We start from the raw sequence: 18,149 nt of genomic DNA, 5'->3' as shown, positions 1-18,149 counted from the left end.
TGATGCATCAAAAGAAGGTACATTTGCTGGTAAAGAGAGGGTAAATTTCGTTCGGGATATAACAGATCATATTGCAGTACCTGTGCACCGCCCTCAGTGAAGGAGATTGGCTGGTTTTCTTTGTGCACTTCACGCATTTTCTACCGTGTCTTTGAGCAAGTCCAAAGGCATTGGCATCTCAACTCCCGTGCAATTAGTTCAAATTTCGTGAAATTTAGATTTAGAAGCTTACTACTTTACTTCCTTTCCATGCATATTAATGCTGGAATCTCCAACGTCGCTGATTCAAATAGAAAGTTTACATCACATATTTTAGAGATGAGAATTGGGCATGAATAGTCAGATGCTTTATTCAAAATGTCCTTCTGTCGAGTCCTGTAATATAGAGCGGAGTTCTAGGAGTTTTCTATCTGGGAAACTACGCGGTTATTTAGCAAGTGTGGCAAAGAATGCATTAGTTCAAGGACAGCTTGGCAAGGGTCATTGCTAATACTTTCACCCCATTTCCCATGTCGTGACTGGATGCGTATTCTTCAGGTTTATGGCTGTATCCTGCAAAACCAAATGTCTGTATATATTAGCTAGTCACCAGAAAGATCGTTTATGGCTCTATAGGATCTATGTGATCATCTATAGCAGCCATCAGAGGGTTTCCCTTCAACAGGATCTCATTGTGCTTCAATAAATGGATAGTGTCACATGCAAAGCAGTAGCGGAACTTGAACATGTAAGGAAATAGATTTTGAAGCATGCTGCATGCTACATTAAAAGATGAAGGTTACTGAATGATGAAAAGTAAATTTGAACTTCAATTGCCTGCCAATATTTTGTGATACCAAATCAACTAAGCAAGACAAAAGTGTTGAAATGTTAGCCATAGAGTGAAAGAAACTCATACCTTTGTAACATGGAATGAACAACATGCCCATAGGAGATACCCTACAAGGATATGTAAGAAGTATTAAATTTTACAATCAGATGCTAAGGCAACAATTGAGGTGTCATATTGTATAACACTGCCAGAGTTCATAACAGAATATAATCATATATAGACAACAAGTAGAAATTGCATAAAGAGATTCAAGGGAGAGAGAGAGGCATCAGCAGTCCGATTTCATTTTATTTTAGTGTGTTTGTGCAGAGGTTCAAGAAAAATAGAAATTGAGGAGCAAAAGGAAGGACATTTCAACTTTAATCATGAAAATCCAACATCTATGTCATTTGCATATATTTTGTGGTGTGTTTACCTAGCCATGAACAGGGAATCATGGTAAGCTCTGCTTATCATCAACTTATGTGTTAGGTTCAACTCTTTTGATGCAGCTTCCATTGCCTCAATCACTGATTTGTCAGAAAGCGCTGGTGGGTCCTGATTTACGATTTTGAACTCTGATAGCCTGACCCCACGCTTGCTAGCTATTGTAGCGGCAGATTGATGAATTTTTTCAATTACATCATTTCTTCGCTTTTCATCAATGTCTCGTGTGTCTGCCAAAATGTAGAAGAAATACTGATCCAGATAGATAACCTTACACAAATTCAATTAGTATAGGAACAAACAGCACAGGAACATCCTGTGAAAAATCAAAAACCAATTTGGGACGCGCCAAAACCAAACATGTCAAAGAGCATGACAACCATTTTTTAGCATTTACTTTGTGATGAACTATATCCCATCAGGGAAAGCTAATTTACGGTAAGAAGCATACCAATTTCTACATGTGATTTGCTTGGGATACTGTTGATTGCTCCAGGATGCAGCTCCAAAATACCTTCAAAAACAAGAATTGATAATATATACCAGAGATCCATGAAAAATGAATGTACTTCAAGAAGAGATGATGGCACAACATTCTAAAAGAAATTTCAATGAGATAAAAAAAAAAATAGCCTTATGCTTTGGTTCAGGTATGAAACAAAACATGACATACCTACTGTACCAACAGTGTCAATGGAACCAGATCCCAATACATGTTTCTCAACAGCTAGTGCTAACTCCGCAGCTGCCAGTCCAGCATCATTTCTGCTCCAAAGTATTCATGTACATATTAACACTACAATTTTCAGCAACAAGAAAACCATAATAATTACAATAAAAAATTAAGTTCCAATTGGAAATGGATTTGAAATTGGATAGATGACAATAAGTTAATAACAACATAAAGAACCTGCTCCTGATTCACTGTAATTTACCTAGCAGTTATCTACACACCTGGAGGGACTTAAACTATTTTGGAGAAATTTAGAAGATTGAGAAAATTTCAAATGAGAGCTAGATTTTGTCAAGCTATGCAAAGAAAGAAAAAGCAGAAGTAATATGAGGAAAACGCTCAAAATAGAAGTTATAAAGATCATTGGAATACCATAACCAGATGGGTAAAAAAACACATAGACCCACAGTTTTATGCAGCTAACCCTTTTGGCCTGGCAGAAAACAATCACATATAGGCAATTCTTCAATAAGACATGTGCACCAGTTCAAAAAGTTACAACCCGGAGAAAAAAACATGTCAAAATATTAGCAAGGATCACCTATTTGGCATCAAGACAGCTCCAGCATGGCCCCCATTGCCTTCAAAGTCTACTTTCAAGCTTGCAGGGGCTGCAATTGCAGTTACTATACCTATAGATAGACCTGAATCGACATTTAAAGCAGATTAATAAGAGCTTCAATTTGTGGCTTTGAAAGGATAAAATAGAAGAGAAAAGTAGCCTACCTTCTGCTTCTAGAATGGGTCCCTGCTCAATATGCAGCTCCACAAAAGCAGAGTAACTTCCTTCCTTTAAGAAAACACTGGATATGTCATCTTGTTCTTTCGCATACCCAGCAGATCGAGCAGCCTCCAAAAAGGATATATTTTGGCCATCAACAGTAGTCTTCAGAGCTTCTGCAAGTGCTTCACTCCCTGCCAATAAGCGGCTGCATGTTAAACATAGGACATGAGGTTCCTTGTACAAGTGACTAGTATGATATACTCAAATATTCCTAGAATGGAAAAGATAAATAGAAAAAAACTGGAGAAGAAATGTAGCCAGTATGCTCATTTAGCGACTGATGTAAAGATAATCATTTGCTGGTCCTTACCTTCCCAGGCAGCCAATCCCAAAGCGTGTTGGCTCTTCTGAGGTGAACAAGACAACCTCCAGTGATCTTTTAGGTTTGAACCCAGACCTGTAATAGTTCCATTCAACATAATGTTGACACAAATTAATAGCTATCTGCTGTACATTTGTTTCAAAAGATCATATGTATTTTTTAAAAAAACCAAGAAGATTATCTTAAAAAATCAGGATGGGAAAGCAGATTAATGTTTTCATTTGGAAACAAAATTGCTAAAATGCAAGGCGACCGCTGTTTCATGTACACTGGTTGTTGTTTCAAATGAAGTAGAACCGTGCATAAAAATTGAGCAAACAATTAATATTCTACATTTGCAGCAATGCATTTGGAGCTACACTTGTTCTTGATCCACCCACAAAAATATCCAAGGAAAAGCAATAGAGTCTTTCAGTTTTTATAGCAAATACCCTTATTCACATCAGCCAGAAAGTGCTAACCTTTTTAGCACATTTATGGCTTCTATTGCACCTAAAACACCAACAACTCCATCATATTTCCCAGAATATGGAATAGCATCGATATGAGAACCAGTCGCAACTGGAGCAAGATCTGGCTCATAACCATCCCTGCAGAAGACACAACACAAGTAAAATTACAGAAAAATGAAACCCAAAAAAATAAAGAGAGGTGTATAGATATGTGCTTAAAATCGAACATTTCAATCCAAAGATCACGAACAAAAAAATCAAATTAATGATCACTTTGAAACACAAACAACCAGCCTTATTGAGCAACAAATAGGAGTTATTATCGAGTTTACACAAATGAAAGCTTGATATATCTTTGAAAATTGTGTGTGAAAAATGATTATAGAAAACAAAATTAATAGTTGACAAAATAACTCACCAGCGACCAAATATGTTACCCACAGCATCCTCTCTAACAGACAATCCAGAGAGTCCCATCAAGTTTTTGATGTACCTGAAGTAAAATATTTGCAAGAACAACTGGTATAAGACCAAATATCTATGATTGTAGTAGTATTATTGTCGTAAAAGATACGAAACGCACCATACTGTAATTTGCAAATTCCCACACCCCAATTAATTCCATGAAAACATACATTTCCTTTATGTTAATGAAGTATTAGACTACGGAGTGTGAATACTAATAATAAAGCACACCTAAAGGAACTATCACGGCCACCCAAGATGACAATATATCTGGTGGAAATGAAGAGAAATTTTTAATAGAATTACCTGCGTGCCAAAACATCCTTTTCAGTGTACAAAATCCTAGTAACAGATGGGGCAGGAGTATCCGATAAAGTAGAAAGCTCATCGATCTAACAACCAAAGAAAAAAATAATAACAACATTATCTTACAAAAGAGAAACATGACCTCTGTTGGAAGGACTTAACCAATAAAGAAACACGGAATAACAATACAGATACTTTGTTAAAAACCCAGCAAAAGAAAATCAAAACACAGCGATATTGAACTACAATAAAAGTTAAAGAAGAAATATGTCGAATTAGTGAGTACCTGGTTTTGGAGAGTTGTGGTGTCAACTCTAAGGAAAGAAAGCAGTGAGTTTGGAGGAGCAGATGGGTAATCAGTTGGTTCGTGAAACGGGTATCCAGAGAAGTCTTCCATAGTTTTGGCTGTTGGGTCTTCATTATTTATTGCAAGGATTCCAGAGACTGAGAATTGAAACACGAGAAGAAGAAAGAATCTCAGAGACATCATTTTCTGGGTTGGGAGGCTTTGGGTGGGCACTGGGACACGTGATAGATGTTACCAAGTTTATAATGGCAGCAAGTGCTAATCCGACACTCCCATTTCTGGCACTTTTGTCGTTTCATGGCGCTTTGATATATTTTTATTATTATTATTAATCTATGTTTGAGTAGGAATCTTGTTGCTGATTTTATTCTCCTTTGTTCACAGGGAACTGGAAATATATGCAGTTTATTTAAATCAATATAAAATAATTCACGTTATAAAAATTCATGATCTAAAAAATAAATACAAATAAAATTTAATGAGTAAACTCCTGCTCGAAAAAAAATATATCATACAAGGTTAAACATGTTAACAATATTATTTAAAAATAAATATTTTTTATTTCAAAAAATAAAGTTCATTTGTATAAAAAAATAGAAGGATTAGAATAATATCTTGAAAAATCAAACATAAACAAGATAATATTAAAAAACTTATATTCAAAAAATACATGCAAAGCTCGTGAAATAAGTCATGTGACCGAGATAAACCCGTAGAAAATAAATTGAAAATAATCACAAAATCAATATTAAAAAAAAACTAATATAGAATGATAAGATGATATAAAACCGTATCTATAACAAATCAAATGTCAAAAGATGAAACCAAATAAAAAACCAATTATACAAAAGGATCTAAATAAAAACAAGGGTGAAAAAAATATTAATTAGAGGGCAAATAAAATTTTTTAGTTGGATTGTTAAATTGAATTGAAAAATAACTTTAACAAAAGAAAAACAAATCAAAAGAATGAGGGTTAAAGTAAAAAAATAAAATAAAAAAACTTTGATTGAATGATAAAATTGAAAGCAGAAAAAAAAAACTTCAGCAAAAGAGCCAAGAAAAAAAAATAAAAAAGGACTGAAATGAAAAACAAAACATATAAGAAATTGTAATCGAATAACTAAATTAAAAAAAAACTTATAAAAACAAAACAGGAAATTAAAAGAATGACGACTAAAATAAAAAACAAAACAAATGACAAATTGTAATTGAAGGACTAAATTGAAAATAAAAAAAACTTAAATAAAATGAATAATAATGAAATAAAAAAAATAAAAGAACAAGGATTAAAATTGAAAAATAAAAAATAAAGAGAACAATGGTATACTTTAGAGAAATGAAGGAAGAAAAAATAAATGACCATCAACGATAATCTGATCACCATACGCTGCCACATGCCACCACACGCCAAATCATGTGGAAGAGGACATGGTGACGCATTTTGAGAGATGACTGACGGCTATATTTGTTTAATGGGTGGTGTTACACGTGCTGGCTTAATGACACGGATGTCATCCATTCGCTGAAAGGCGCGGTTGAAGACTAAATTTGTCTAACGAGTGGCGTCACACACACCAGCAATTAATTTAATTTAAAGATTCAAAAGACAATATGAAAATACCGAAGCGTATTTTTATCATGTAAGAAAAAGAAGAAAATGAGCAAATATACTTGAACAATTTTTCAATGACCAATGAACCAGTAAATAAGACTAAATCACCCCTAGCCTTAATACTTATTTTTTTCCATCTAAGGGTAAATATATATTTTTATTATAGTAATCCATAATAAATTACGTTATTTGCTATAATGAAACTTTCACGCATTTTAGAGTTTATTAAGTAATATACTAAAACGCGTAGGAAATTCACTGTAGCTAAAGGTTTTTTTTTTTTTTTTAGGGACAGTTTTTTTGGTTTTTTTTTTCAGTTTTTTTTCGTTTTTTTTCTTGCTTTTTTTTTCATTCTTGGTTTTGTTTTTCTATAGCAGTTTTTTTCTTTTTGTTTTTTTTACATTTTTTTTTAACGCATAGGTTTTTCACTGTAGCAGTTTTGTTTTTTTTTCCTCGCTTTTGTATCTTTTGTTTTTTTACATATAATGTATCGCTGTGCACACAGTGAAACACTTGATTTTTTTGTTGTTTTTTTTTCTTTTTTCTTTTTTTTTTGTTTTCCCTATGAGTTTTTTTTTTGCCTTTTTCTTTGTGTTTTTTTTCTTTCAATGAATTTTTTTTTTGTTTAATTTAGTTTGTTAATGTAAAAAAAAATTTAATTTAGTTATCATATTTTCATTACACGAATCTCAGTTTTTTTTCTATATTAAGCTGGTTGAAAATTTAACTTTGTAGCTTTTTTCAAAAAGAAAAAAAAAATATTATGGATTACTACAGTCTTTCCCTTGCATGATTTTTGTTTGGTTGCAATGTTTCCCCCACATGTTTATTTATTTTTTTTTTCATTTTTTTTTGCAATTTTTTTTTCGTTTGTTTTTTTCTGTTGCATTTTTTTTCGTTTTTGGTTTTGTTTTTCTGTAGCAGTTTTTCCTATCCTGGGCTTGACGGGTTAACTTGGTTTGATGGGTTAACCCAGTTAATTCTGGGTAAACCCGTTATTTTTTTTTATTTAGTTATCAAACTTTCATGACGCAAATCTCAGGTTTTACGGGGTAACCTGGTTTAAAGGGTTAACCCAATTAATTCAATTTTTTTTTCTTTTTCTTCATTAGTTTTTTTCTTTCTGTTGATTTTTTTTCTTTGTTTTTTTTAATTACCTTATTTAATTATCACACTTTTATTACACGACCTTATAGCCAGATCCACATCCAATATTCTTGGGTCTGGTGTTACTGGGTCATGTAAGTTTAATTTTATTATTAATATTATAAATATTACTCTTAGGTCAGACGTTGCAGCCACCCAAGATTCTTGGGTATAACTTTGCAGAAAAATCCAAGATTTTTCAATTTTTATTTTTTAAAATATTTTTTATAAAAAAAAATAACCCGCGGCATCGCGCGGGTATCAAAGCTAGTATATATATATGGGTTGTTGATGAAGTGGGTGTTTGGTGTTGTAGTAAATATGTTTTTTTAAAATATTTTTATTTGAAAATATATTATTTTTTTTAAAAAACTTATTTCAAAATATTAAAATCGTTGAAAAATATGTTAAAAAACATTTATTTGATATTTTTAAAAGATTAATATGCTCTTAAAAAACATAAAAAAGAAACAAAAGCTAATACATTAATTCTCACGTTCTCAAACATATTTAAAAAATAATAGAATTAACACAAATGTTGGTGCTGAATGCAAGCAGATAATTGATAACTCACTTAGATCATCCCTGAATCTTTTCACTCCAATTTAGAGTCTGCTTAGTTTTTTTTTTTTTTTAAAAAAAACTAGTAAATTTAACACGAAGAGAAATTAAAAATATAGTTGATATAAAAAAAATTATGAATTTTTTTTCTAAAAGGGTATCCTTTTAGTATTAACAAAGATGGCAAACAAACTATAAAAGTTTATAAATATTTTTATCTAATTAAACACAAAATAATATTAAACAATAACCAAGGATCTCATAAAAAAAGAAAAATCAGGATCAGACTTAATAATTTTATAGATTTTAATGTGATTTTATTATTTTTTATATTTATCCATTGGTTTTTGTTGACCTATTTTAAATTAATTTTTAAATTTAATAATCTAAATAAAGTATCAACAAAGTACTATATAGGTTATAAGCGTTATAAAAAGCTTATTTTATATTATTTAAGATTTTATATGATGTATAAATAGGTATATAAATAAAAAACCGGATTGATATATTTTTTCTAGTCTGTTCTTAATTATAAATTATATAAAGAATTGAATTAATACATTTGATATTTACTAATATTTTTTTAACGCATTTGCTAATTTTTAAGATCCAAGAGTGTTTTTGTGAAATCAAATATTTCAACAAATAATTCATAATTCATACTTTTATAAACAATTATAAATATATATTATTTTTTAAAATGAATAAATAAATATATTAAAATCATTCATATACGTGTCTAAGAATGTTGTAGATATTGTTTTTAAAGTGTTTTTTTTATAAAAATATTTAAAAATAATATATATATTTTTTATTTTTTAAAATTTATTTTTAACAACAATATATTAAAATGATAAAAAAATAATTTTAAATAAAAAAAATAAAATTTGACCACTCTGTTAAGACAGCTGCACTCCCAAATGGAGGCTAATAAATAAATAGATATGAATGCCATATAATTTAGTGTGAATGGATTTATTGTCGGCCTGTATGTTATAAAATCAAGTTTTTAAGAGCTTGTTTATTTTTATGTTTTAAAAAAATATTGAGATATTTTTTTTAAATTATTAATTTTTTTATTTTTAAATTGTATTTACTGATATTAAAAATAAAATTTTAAAAATAAAAAAAATATTATTTTAATATATTTCTAAATAAAAAATATTTTAAAACTAATTTTTATAAAATGGGTTTAGGATAATTATACTCTACCCAAATTACAGGAGCCTGACGCATGGCAATTTAGGACTCAGGATTTAGAGCGTGTTTGACAGTGTGGTTGTGGGTGTTCTTTAAATAACTTTTCGTATCAAAATGCATGTTAATGATGTTTTTTTATTTTTTAAAAATTATTTTTAATATCAACATATTAAAACGATTCAAAATATATAAATTATATTAAATTTTAGTAAAAAAAAAAATTAATTTTTTTTTTTTTAAGAAGGCAGCCGCGCGTTCCCAAACGTTCAATGCTACCCGAATTAGTGAATCCATTTTCACAATTCTAGTGAATTTTAAGAGAATGCGGGAAGAAGTCCATCCTGTCCTCTCCACAGGCAAATAAAAACCCACGACCGAAACTCTCTGCCACTTTAGTAACTTTCCGGAGAAGCCGAACCAAAAAATGGAGTCGACAATGGCCAGGCATACATGCCTGAAGCTTGAAATCCCCGAACCAATCTTCATAAAAGGCACTTGGTTTCCCTTTCACTTCAATCTCTCCATCACCGACGGCCTTAATTCCTGGTTCTGTAACGGTAAATAGAACCCCACAATTTGCTCTCTTATTCCATATCATTTTCATTCTCAAACCAGAATTTTAATCTTCTATTTGACAGCAACGGAAGAGGAGGTGAGAGATAGAGCAGCACAATGGGACCAACCTGTGTCTACCTACATTCAATTGGCCGAGAAACATTTAGGGTTTCAAATTCCCGGTTCTGTTTACAAATTTACTGATGCTGGAGAGGGGAATAAACGAGTTAGTACTACCTTTCCCTTTTCCCTTTTTCATTATAAATAGTAAAAAAGTTGCTGCTTTAGTGGAAATTTAAGTGGATTTTCGTAAGAACTTAAAAACTGTGGTTTGTTGTAGTTGTCGTGGACTTTTGAGAAAGAAGGGACAAAGCTAGAATGGCGATGGAAATGCCAGCCCTCGCCTGATACTAAGAAGACTACTACTTTAATCTTGGATTTTCTTATGGATGCTAACATCAGACTAAGTGTGAGTTCTTTTTTTCTTTTGATTTCTTTCTGGATTGCGTTGATGTTGTTATGGGGTTTTCGTTCCTCTCTGCAAATACTGTTCTTTGTGACCATGCAGTATCGTTTCTTGATCGTATGTTTTAATTTTCATGTTTTATCCTAGCATTCCTCTGTAATTTGAGACTTCATAGCACATCTAATCAAGAGTCAAAGCCTCTGTGATATTATTTACTTTTATCATGCTATATTATTGGTGCAAAAACAAGAGAACTTAATTATTGGAATGATCAGTTGATGAACAGTGAGGTTTTACTCGCTATTATCCTTTCTGGATATACACTGTCTGAGTTATTGAGATTTTGTGCTTGCTAATTGTGAAATGAGATTGTTTCAGGATTTTCATAAAATGTTTAAGGATTTTCATAAAATGTTTGTGTTGTTTCGTAATGGGACTGACTAGGGTTGCTGTTGTAGATGGGAAAGAGTAAGGAAGTTAAAACAGTCTATGAAACTGAGAATAATTTAGCCATGGATGTATTGGATCGAGGAATTGAAACTGAATGTAAAGCAGTTAAGGCTGTGTGGAGTAGAAGGAGTACACATATATTTTTTGATATTTGTATCCAAGCTGTTCAGATGGGCTTGCGACCTGGGACTCATTTCTCTAAACATGGATGGAGGTATGTTATTGGACAATTTGAGAAAGAGAGTGGACAAAGTTTTACCAAGAAGCAGTTGAAAAACAAGTGGGATGGGATAAAGAAGGACTGGAAGATTTGGAAATCTTTGCTAGGTCAAGAAAACGAACTTGGTTGGGATCCCAATAAACAAACAGTTGCTGCCTCTGATGATTGGTGGGATGAAAAGATCAAGGTTAGTTTCAAGAATAAATTTTAGGGGCTATGTGGCTTTGGTTTTTCCTTTCATATATTGATTCACACGGATTTATTTTTTCATATCAATATAGGCTATGCCAGCAGCTGAAAAATTCCGAAATTCAGGTATTGAGCCTGATCTTTGTTCAAAATATGATTTCATGTTCACTGGATCAAGTGCTTGGCCCACCTCTTCAGCTGTTTTTATGGACGAGGAGGAAAATGATGGCAATCTCATGCAACCTAATGTTAATATTGGACCAGCTGTGCATGTGGAAGGGAGTGGTGATTTAGGGGATGAGCCTACTTTTGTGGAGAGTTTGGACGAGATGTTGACTGCTGCATGTGTAGACCGGGACTCCCTCCAGATTGAGGAGCAGGGAAATGACAAGAAACAAAAGAGAGTTGATGAATCTGGCACACAATCAGTCAAGAAAGGAAGGAATCAATCAGGAGGCACAGTGAAGCTATCCCGCAAACTTGACAGGTTGATGGCTACTGTTGAGAGTGGGGGTAGTGTCACTTCGAGGAGGAGAGATGCTCAAGGATGTAGCATTATAGAAGTCATGGATGAATTGCATTCTATGCCAGACATTGTGAAAGGCAGCGGCCTTCATGTATTTGCTTCAGAGTTTTTCCTATTAAGGACTAGAAGAGAGATGTGGTTTGCAATGAGAGAACCAAAAGCCAAAATAAATTGGCTAAAGACTATGTATGATAAATCTGTAGCAAATCAGTAGGTTGGCTCAAGGTTTTCTTGCCTTTTCATGTTTATTTCTGGCTTTGCCAGTGGTTTGAGTTGCTTTGCAGGTTCTACATTTTTTTCTGGTATTATGAACAATTCCATCATGTTTGCTTGTATTGACCAGGGCTGTCTGTTTGTGATAATTAGGCGTGTTTGTAGACAGTTATTTTATGATGTTTATTTTGACAAAATATCCATATTATTGTGCGAAGTTACTCACCTTTTACCGAAGTGTTGTTTTTCTTAAAAGTAAAACTACACATGTAATCATGTAGTCGCTAACCTGTCACATCATTTCATTAAATGAAACATAGCATCCTTCATGAGCTAGTAAGATATTTTTGTCAAGAGATTTAGTATTTTCAATATTATTCTTTGAACATTTTCTGTGTAAAAAGTGGCAAATTCATTATGTTTATGTTTTCTGATGATGAATACGGATGAGATTATGCTGATTCTTGTTCCGAATATTATGAGGAGTTGATAAAATATATGATGTTGATGACTTTTATTGAAAAAATGAGGATGTCAATGATGCTAACTACAATGATGACGAGGAAACATTTGAAAGGCTCAATCACTTGAGTTTACTTATGTATAGGAAGAAGTTGTCAGAAAGACTCAGTCGTTTGAACAACTGAAAGGAGAAGCTGAGAAGTGTTTGGCACAAAGTGAGAAATTTAACAGTCAGAAGATGGAATTTGAAGCTGCAGTATATGCAAAGGTGTGTTACTATGTGCCTTTAAATTCACAGAAAAGTATCATAACACTACTACTTTCTTGATTTAAGTTCATTGCATCGTTGCTTGATTCTGCTAATAAAGTTTGAAGCAGGACTGAAGTGATTGGTAATACTGTCTTCGTGCATGGATTTAGCTGAGGATGGTTTTAGTTTGATAGAGTTTTGTGTTCTGTTAAAGATATACAGTCTCGTACAGTTTTATCATAGTTGAAACATTGTTGCTGAGGTTTGATTGTTGAATAATGTTTTGTCGTCATGAAATGCCAAATAAATTTTTTGTTTAAATAAGTCATGTTTGGTTAGCACAATTGGATATTAAGTTTGAATTCCATGCGTGCCCTTGTTTATCTATGTGATTTTGAAATTTGCATGTCAATTGTCCAAAACCATCCATTCATTTGATACTGGATATACCTTTTGATGGGAGAGTTTATTAGGAAAACTGGAGTGAGAATGTCACCTCCAGATCTGCACTTTATTTCTGTAATGGTTTGGAAGAGTGGACCAATATGATGGGAGCCTATTCCCATAAACATTGGTCAATGAGACCATAACACAGTAGAGGAAATCTAAATGGCAACAGCACTGAAGTCTAGAGTCAACTGTTAATCTTTTTGGTTAGAAACATGATTATTTAAATGCAGTTTACTAGAAATTATGTTTTTGCTTTACCTAGTATGTAATGCACGGTATGGGTATCTGTCACTCCTTCGCTGAGGATGTATATTTCGTCTTGCATCCTTTTTGACATGTTAGAGCTAATTTGGTTTTTCTTGGCTTCTAGTTTCTTGGGGTCTTAAATTCAAAGAAACGGAAACTTAGAGAACTTCGAGATCAGCTCTCGAAGAAAGAAATTTCTGGAGAATCGGCACAGGAAGAGGAAGATTCTGACAAAACTGAGAGTTTTGATAGAGGTAGTGATGACGAGAAAAGTGTGGAAAAACCTCGGGAGAAACTTGCAGGCACTTCTAAGGATCCACCTCCTCGCAGGGGTTATGTTAGGAAGAAGATAACCCACAAGTAGCATTTCATTGGCAAAGTGTAATCTTGGCACAAAGGCAATGCACTTCACCATGCCTCTCTGTCCTTTTCAAGCCTCCCTTTTTCTGCATCAATTGCATCTCACCTCTGCTGATAGTCTAGAAGTTATTTTTATCTGCAAGAAATTAATACATGTCACTGAACTTGCGTTTGCTTTCTTTTACTGATTTACTTTAAATTAAATAGAACATTAGACCTGTTGATGACAGAATACTGAAATTTGGAAATTGAAACTCGTGGAAGGAAAAAAAATGCTGGGCCTCTGGTGGGTTTGAGGAAAGACAAGGCTGAATTCGAAGACTTAATATATTTTTTTCTCGTACTCGAGCCTGTATGTGCATCATCTTTCTGCTTCGTCTCCGAAGTTTGTTGATATGTTGAACTTTAGGAGCTAATCTTCGCTTTTACAGTTTCGTTTCCCATTTTCCGTCGCTTCATTTTTCGGATGGGGTCTCAGCACGGTGGCAAATGACAGGCAAAAATTTACGGCCAAGGGATTCTATTTGGTGGCCAAATGCCAGGCAGGCTTAATTCTACCGACTCTGAGTTGCTATGTGTGCGTCCTTTTTTTCATTTTCCAACCTTCCGGTTTTCAGTTTTTTAATTAAAAATCAGAACATATGTTTATTTCCTATTTTTCGGAATATCTTTTAAAAAAAGATGATTATTTGGATTTTATCATAGAACCACCTCATGATTTTATTACTTCCTCTGTACTAAAATAACTACCCTGCCACCTCATATGATCAAAATGAAATAAGTGCTGTTTTTTTTATTTACCTTTTTTTTCTTCAGCGGAGCAGGCGTATTTTTTCCCCAATCTTTTGTTTTTTTTTTAAATTTCCTTTCCTTTTCTTTCCATTCCCCCTCTTTTTTTCATTGATTTTCATCCCTTTTCTTCTTCTAATTTTATCTTTCAATATTTTCTCAATTTTAAATTTATTTTTATAATTTATTTTGATTTTTCACGTAACTCGAGTCAATTAAATATATTGTTGTTTTAATACAAAAAAAAATATTATCTTGATTTTTTAATTAATTAAGCCTATGCATATCTTGATTTTCTTCCATATATATATATATATATATATATAAATAAAAGAACATGAATATTTAATTAGCAGAAGGAACAATAGAAATACTCACAAATTAAGGGTATAAATGTATACATATTTATTGCTATTAAATTTCATGACAATACATGGAGAAATACAATTTTATCAATCAATGAATGCATGGAGATCGGAGCCTCCTTATTTAAATTTTATTCCAGACAGTCAGTGATGCAACAGCATTTAACAAATAACCAAGAAAATATTGGAGTTTTTTTTGTGTCTTAACCAATCACAGGGACTGTATAGACAATGTTATTTTTATCAACCCAAACCCAAACCCTATCACACCGGAAGTTGTGGATGACTGCTGATCCTTCAGGCACCATTTTAGCTCTAACAAGAGGATTTTCTCTCTCGATCGTTGCAGCAGCGACCTTCCCCTCTACTCCAAGAAGCTCTGGCCATGAACTCTTACCTGCATGAACACAACAAGTTCTGCGTCACAACTCACAACAAACCATGCACATGAAATTCTCTATATTGCTTTTCATGGGAAGAAAAATATTCATTACCTTCGCAATATGTAGATGCCATTAACTTGTTTTAAATTCCGCTTCGCTCTTTTGTGCTGTTTCTTTGTTACGATCTAATGTTGTTCGGATCGAGGTGGGAATTTATAGTCTACCATAACTGGCAGCTAATGGTTGGTGATAATTGACTTTCAAGCCGCCAGCCGATAAACTAATTAAGATGGGCAGTTGATTGTTTTGGCAGAGATAAGGATAAAGGATGCATGTTTTCGTATGAACTTAGCTACTTTCCGACACTTGTTTTTGTTTGAAAAATCTCATTACTGTCCGAAGAGGAGATGACACCTAATATGGCTGAAAGATTCTGTCTTCCTCATCCAAAACCTTAATTAGGTGAAAATCTGGACGAGAAAAGTATTAGCCCCATGCATGATCTAAGACACGTGCCTGAATCTGTGATCATGGCAATTGTATTCATACATGATATCAATGGGAAAGCAAGCTGTTAATTATTTGTTACAATTTGGAGTTAATTAGGATCAAATGGATAATATTCTATCGATCCTGAAATCTCTTCTCCATGTGTGACGTGGCATGAACAGCAGCCTAACCTATATTACGTCCAAACTCGTATAAACGCGAGAAACCTGAACTCATTACATATATGATGATCTATACGTCCAGTCTGCTTCTGTAAAGGTCTCAACGAGTAAAAAATTGATTAATGAATTACCGTGCTATCCTTACACTAATTAAAAGCAATTTTTTTTTTATAATCATCGATTTTATTAATAAATACATGGATGTATATTTAGAAAATAACTATATACAAAAAGATAAGGAAACAGATATGAAAAATAAAAACACACAAAAAAAAAAACAATTAATTAATCAGGTTCCTTTACCGATTTAAGCTTTAAATATTGGATTCTTGTATTGAATGACTTGTTTAATGTTAGCTCTCCTTTAGTAAGGTTGTTGATGGCGAATAATAAAATGGCTAATCAATCGGCATGTGTCCTTTGACCATATTAATTTACTCAATTTTGTATTTTTTCTTCTCATTTTTTATTACAGAAATATTTATTGAAATTAGAAAAAAAAAACACAAAGAAAAAATGAAAAATATTTCTATAAAAAAATAGAACAATTTCAATTCTCAATCTACCCGTCTTCTTCAATGTTCTTTTTTTCTTCCAATTTCAATAAATGTTTCTATGATAAAAAAATGTAAAGAAAAATAAAAAAATGGAGTCAACATATTCAAAGGACACATGTTGACTCATTAGCCATTTTGCTAAATGCCGTCAGTGACGATAGTAATGGAGTTTCCATATTAAACTAAGGATCAAATTAACACTTTAATTGATAAAGATAAATGATTAATCAATTGCTTTTAGTACCATAACGGTACAGTTAGACTAAAAAAAACTTTATATATTTAAGCTTTATATATTTTAATATTTTTAATGACTGATCATTCTATTGAGAAAAAATTAAAAAAATAAGAGTCGACGAATTATATATAAACCAAAAAAATTCAATTATTATTAATTAAAAATAATAAGATCTTTGAATGAAAAATACACATGAATATTTATGAATTATAACTTTTATTCAATTATTTTGACGAGTTTAAAAAATCTTCTTATTATTTGACGAGAACACTCCCTAACATGTTCGAAAGAATTTGTGCTCGGTATATCCAAAACCTTATAATAACACTATATTTGACCCCGCTAGCACGTCCCATGATTGTACATACGTGCATGAATTTCTGATCATGGCAATTGTATTGCGTGATATTAATGGAAACATAATTTTTTTAATTTGTGAATTTATATAAGCTGATCTGGATATTTATAGTTTTTAATTTGAGAAATACTTGAATGAATTTATTTGTGATTTCATGTCACAATTTACTATTTTTCTTTTTAATTCGAAGGTTAACAAGTTAGTCTAGATTTCGATAATTACAACCCTATCGCATAAGCTTTTTGTATGTGTTTTCACGATTACAAATATTAAGTACTAAAACCATTTACTATCTTTGGAAAAAAGTCAAAACTGGATTACTTAAAGGCACTAGCCAGCAAGGTGATGGCTAGGAAAGAAACAGGGATATCACAAACAAACCAGAAATTCTGCATCCCTGTCCGGAGCCTGCTATTAGCTAGATTGTCATCAATGCCGTTCATGGTGATAGATATTGGTAGAATATAATTAATCACATATAACTCTATTAAGGGTGGTGTATATTTATAATTAATTAAGTTCAATGGAAAAACATAGAGAAATTAACACAACTTTTATCAAGATTGCAATACAGACATGGAGATTGGATCCAAGCTCCTTATTTCATTTTATTCTTTTACTCTAGGAACAGCCCACAATTCCACAGCATTCCTTAACACTTATCACAAGAATATATCGCAGTTTTTGGATCTTAACCAATTACAGGGACTATATAAACAATGCCATCTTTATCAACCCAGACCCAGACCCTATCGCACCGAAAATTCTCGATGATCGATGATCCTTCTGGCACAATTATAGCTTCAACCAGAGGATTTTCTCTCTCGATCGTTGTGACAGCGCACTTCCCGTCTACTCCAAGAAGCTCTGGCCATGAACTCTTACCTGCATGCACACAAGTTAATTTTTTGTCAAAACAAACTATGGACATGACGTTTTCATTTACTGCTTAATTTCAGCGAGAAAGAATAATCATTACCTTGACAAATAGATGCCATTTTTTCTCCTTTTGATCACCGCACGTTTAGTATTGTTTCCTTGTTCTGATTTAGTTTTGTTGAAATTGAGGTGGGCTGTGGGCATATTTATAGCGTAGCATTCATAATTGGTGGCCATTCGTTGGTGATAATTGACTTTTATTCTAGCAGCCAGCCAATAAACTAATAATTAATTAGTTCGAAAGTTGATTGCTTTGGCAGAGATAAGGATAACAAGGATGCAAGCAGTAGCGGAGCCAGAAATTTTTAAATAA

General features: G+C 32.5%; 2 protein-coding genes and 2 long non-coding RNA genes across 8 annotated transcripts; 1 reads left to right on the top strand and 3 right to left on the bottom strand.

The window, feature by feature from the left end:
* Positions 1-325: 325 nt before the first annotated feature.
* Positions 326-4,904, bottom strand: LOC7498032 (ureidoglycolate hydrolase). Its single transcript, XM_002314610.4, has 12 exons — positions 4,607-4,904; positions 4,321-4,406; positions 3,968-4,042; positions 3,559-3,687; positions 3,086-3,172; positions 2,718-2,920; positions 2,533-2,635; positions 1,932-2,023; positions 1,710-1,772; positions 1,248-1,488; positions 899-939; positions 326-552 (listed from the first exon to the last, which is right to left on the bottom strand). The coding sequence occupies exons 1-12, from the start codon at positions 4,808-4,810 to the stop codon at positions 455-457; spliced, it is 1,422 nt and encodes a 473-aa protein (XP_002314646.2). The 5' UTR covers positions 4,811-4,904; the 3' UTR covers positions 326-454.
* Positions 4,905-9,450: 4,546 nt separating this feature from the next.
* LOC18102488 (DNA repair protein XRCC4) lies at positions 9,451-13,879 on the top strand. 5 transcript variants are annotated; one of them, XM_024611238.2, is made up of 8 exons: positions 9,451-9,706; positions 9,788-9,930; positions 10,045-10,173; positions 10,629-11,027; positions 11,122-11,155; positions 11,294-11,741; positions 12,376-12,498; positions 13,301-13,450. In XM_024611238.2, the coding sequence occupies exons 1-7, from the start codon at positions 9,574-9,576 to the stop codon at positions 12,413-12,415; spliced, it is 1,326 nt and encodes a 441-aa protein (XP_024467006.2). In that variant the 5' UTR covers positions 9,451-9,573; the 3' UTR covers positions 12,416-12,498; positions 13,301-13,450. The 5 variants fall into 5 exon arrangements, with proteins under 5 accessions (XP_024467006.2, XP_052312631.1, XP_024467004.2 ...); XM_024611236.2 differs by having other exon boundaries at positions 9,452-9,706; positions 11,122-11,741; XM_052456671.1 differs by lacking the exons at positions 12,376-12,498; positions 13,301-13,450 and having other exon boundaries at positions 11,294-12,005.
* An 827-nt stretch (positions 13,880-14,706) lies between these two features.
* LOC7498031 (uncharacterized) lies at positions 14,707-15,564 on the bottom strand. Its single transcript, XR_002984527.2, has 2 exons — positions 15,185-15,564; positions 14,707-15,087 (listed from the first exon to the last, which is right to left on the bottom strand). It is a non-coding gene; the product is annotated as an uncharacterized LOC7498031 (long non-coding RNA).
* A 1,812-nt stretch (positions 15,565-17,376) lies between these two features.
* On the bottom strand, positions 17,377-17,960 carry LOC18109340 (uncharacterized). The gene is made up of 2 exons (XR_002984503.2): positions 17,877-17,960; positions 17,377-17,782 (listed from the first exon to the last, which is right to left on the bottom strand). It is a non-coding gene; the product is annotated as an uncharacterized LOC18109340 (long non-coding RNA).
* Between the last annotated feature and the right edge of the window lie 189 nt (positions 17,961-18,149).

The sequence above is a fragment of the Populus trichocarpa genome, chromosome 10, assembly GCF_000002775.5.
Source record: "Populus trichocarpa isolate Nisqually-1 chromosome 10, P.trichocarpa_v4.1, whole genome shotgun sequence".
Taxonomy (NCBI): domain Eukaryota; kingdom Viridiplantae; phylum Streptophyta; class Magnoliopsida; order Malpighiales; family Salicaceae; genus Populus; species Populus trichocarpa.
The sequence above is the reverse complement of the archived record's forward strand: the minus strand, read 5'-3'. Positions and strand labels throughout refer to the sequence as shown.

Bases quoted from the DNA above. Each gene is read 5' to 3' on its own strand.
- LOC7498032 (XM_002314610.4), bottom strand. From the start codon at position 4,810: ATGATGTCTCTGAGATTCTTTCTTCTTCTCGTGTTTCAATTCTCAGTC. The intron at 3,688-3,967 runs GTGAGTTATTTT...TGTCTTCTGCAG, and splicing joins GGTAACATATTTGGTCGCTG to GGATGGTTATGAGCCAGATC. The intron at 553-898 runs GTATGAGTTTCT...TTGGTTTTGCAG, and splicing joins GTTCATTCCATGTTACAAAG to GATACAGCCATAAACCTGAA.
- LOC18102488 (XM_024611236.2), top strand. From the start codon at position 9,574: ATGGAGTCGACAATGGCCAGGCATACATGCCTGAAGCTTGAAATCCCC. The intron at 10,174-10,628 runs GTGAGTTCTTTT...TTGCTGTTGTAG, and splicing joins ATGCTAACATCAGACTAAGT to ATGGGAAAGAGTAAGGAAGT. The intron at 11,028-11,121 runs GTTAGTTTCAAG...ATATCAATATAG, and splicing joins GGTGGGATGAAAAGATCAAG to GCTATGCCAGCAGCTGAAAA.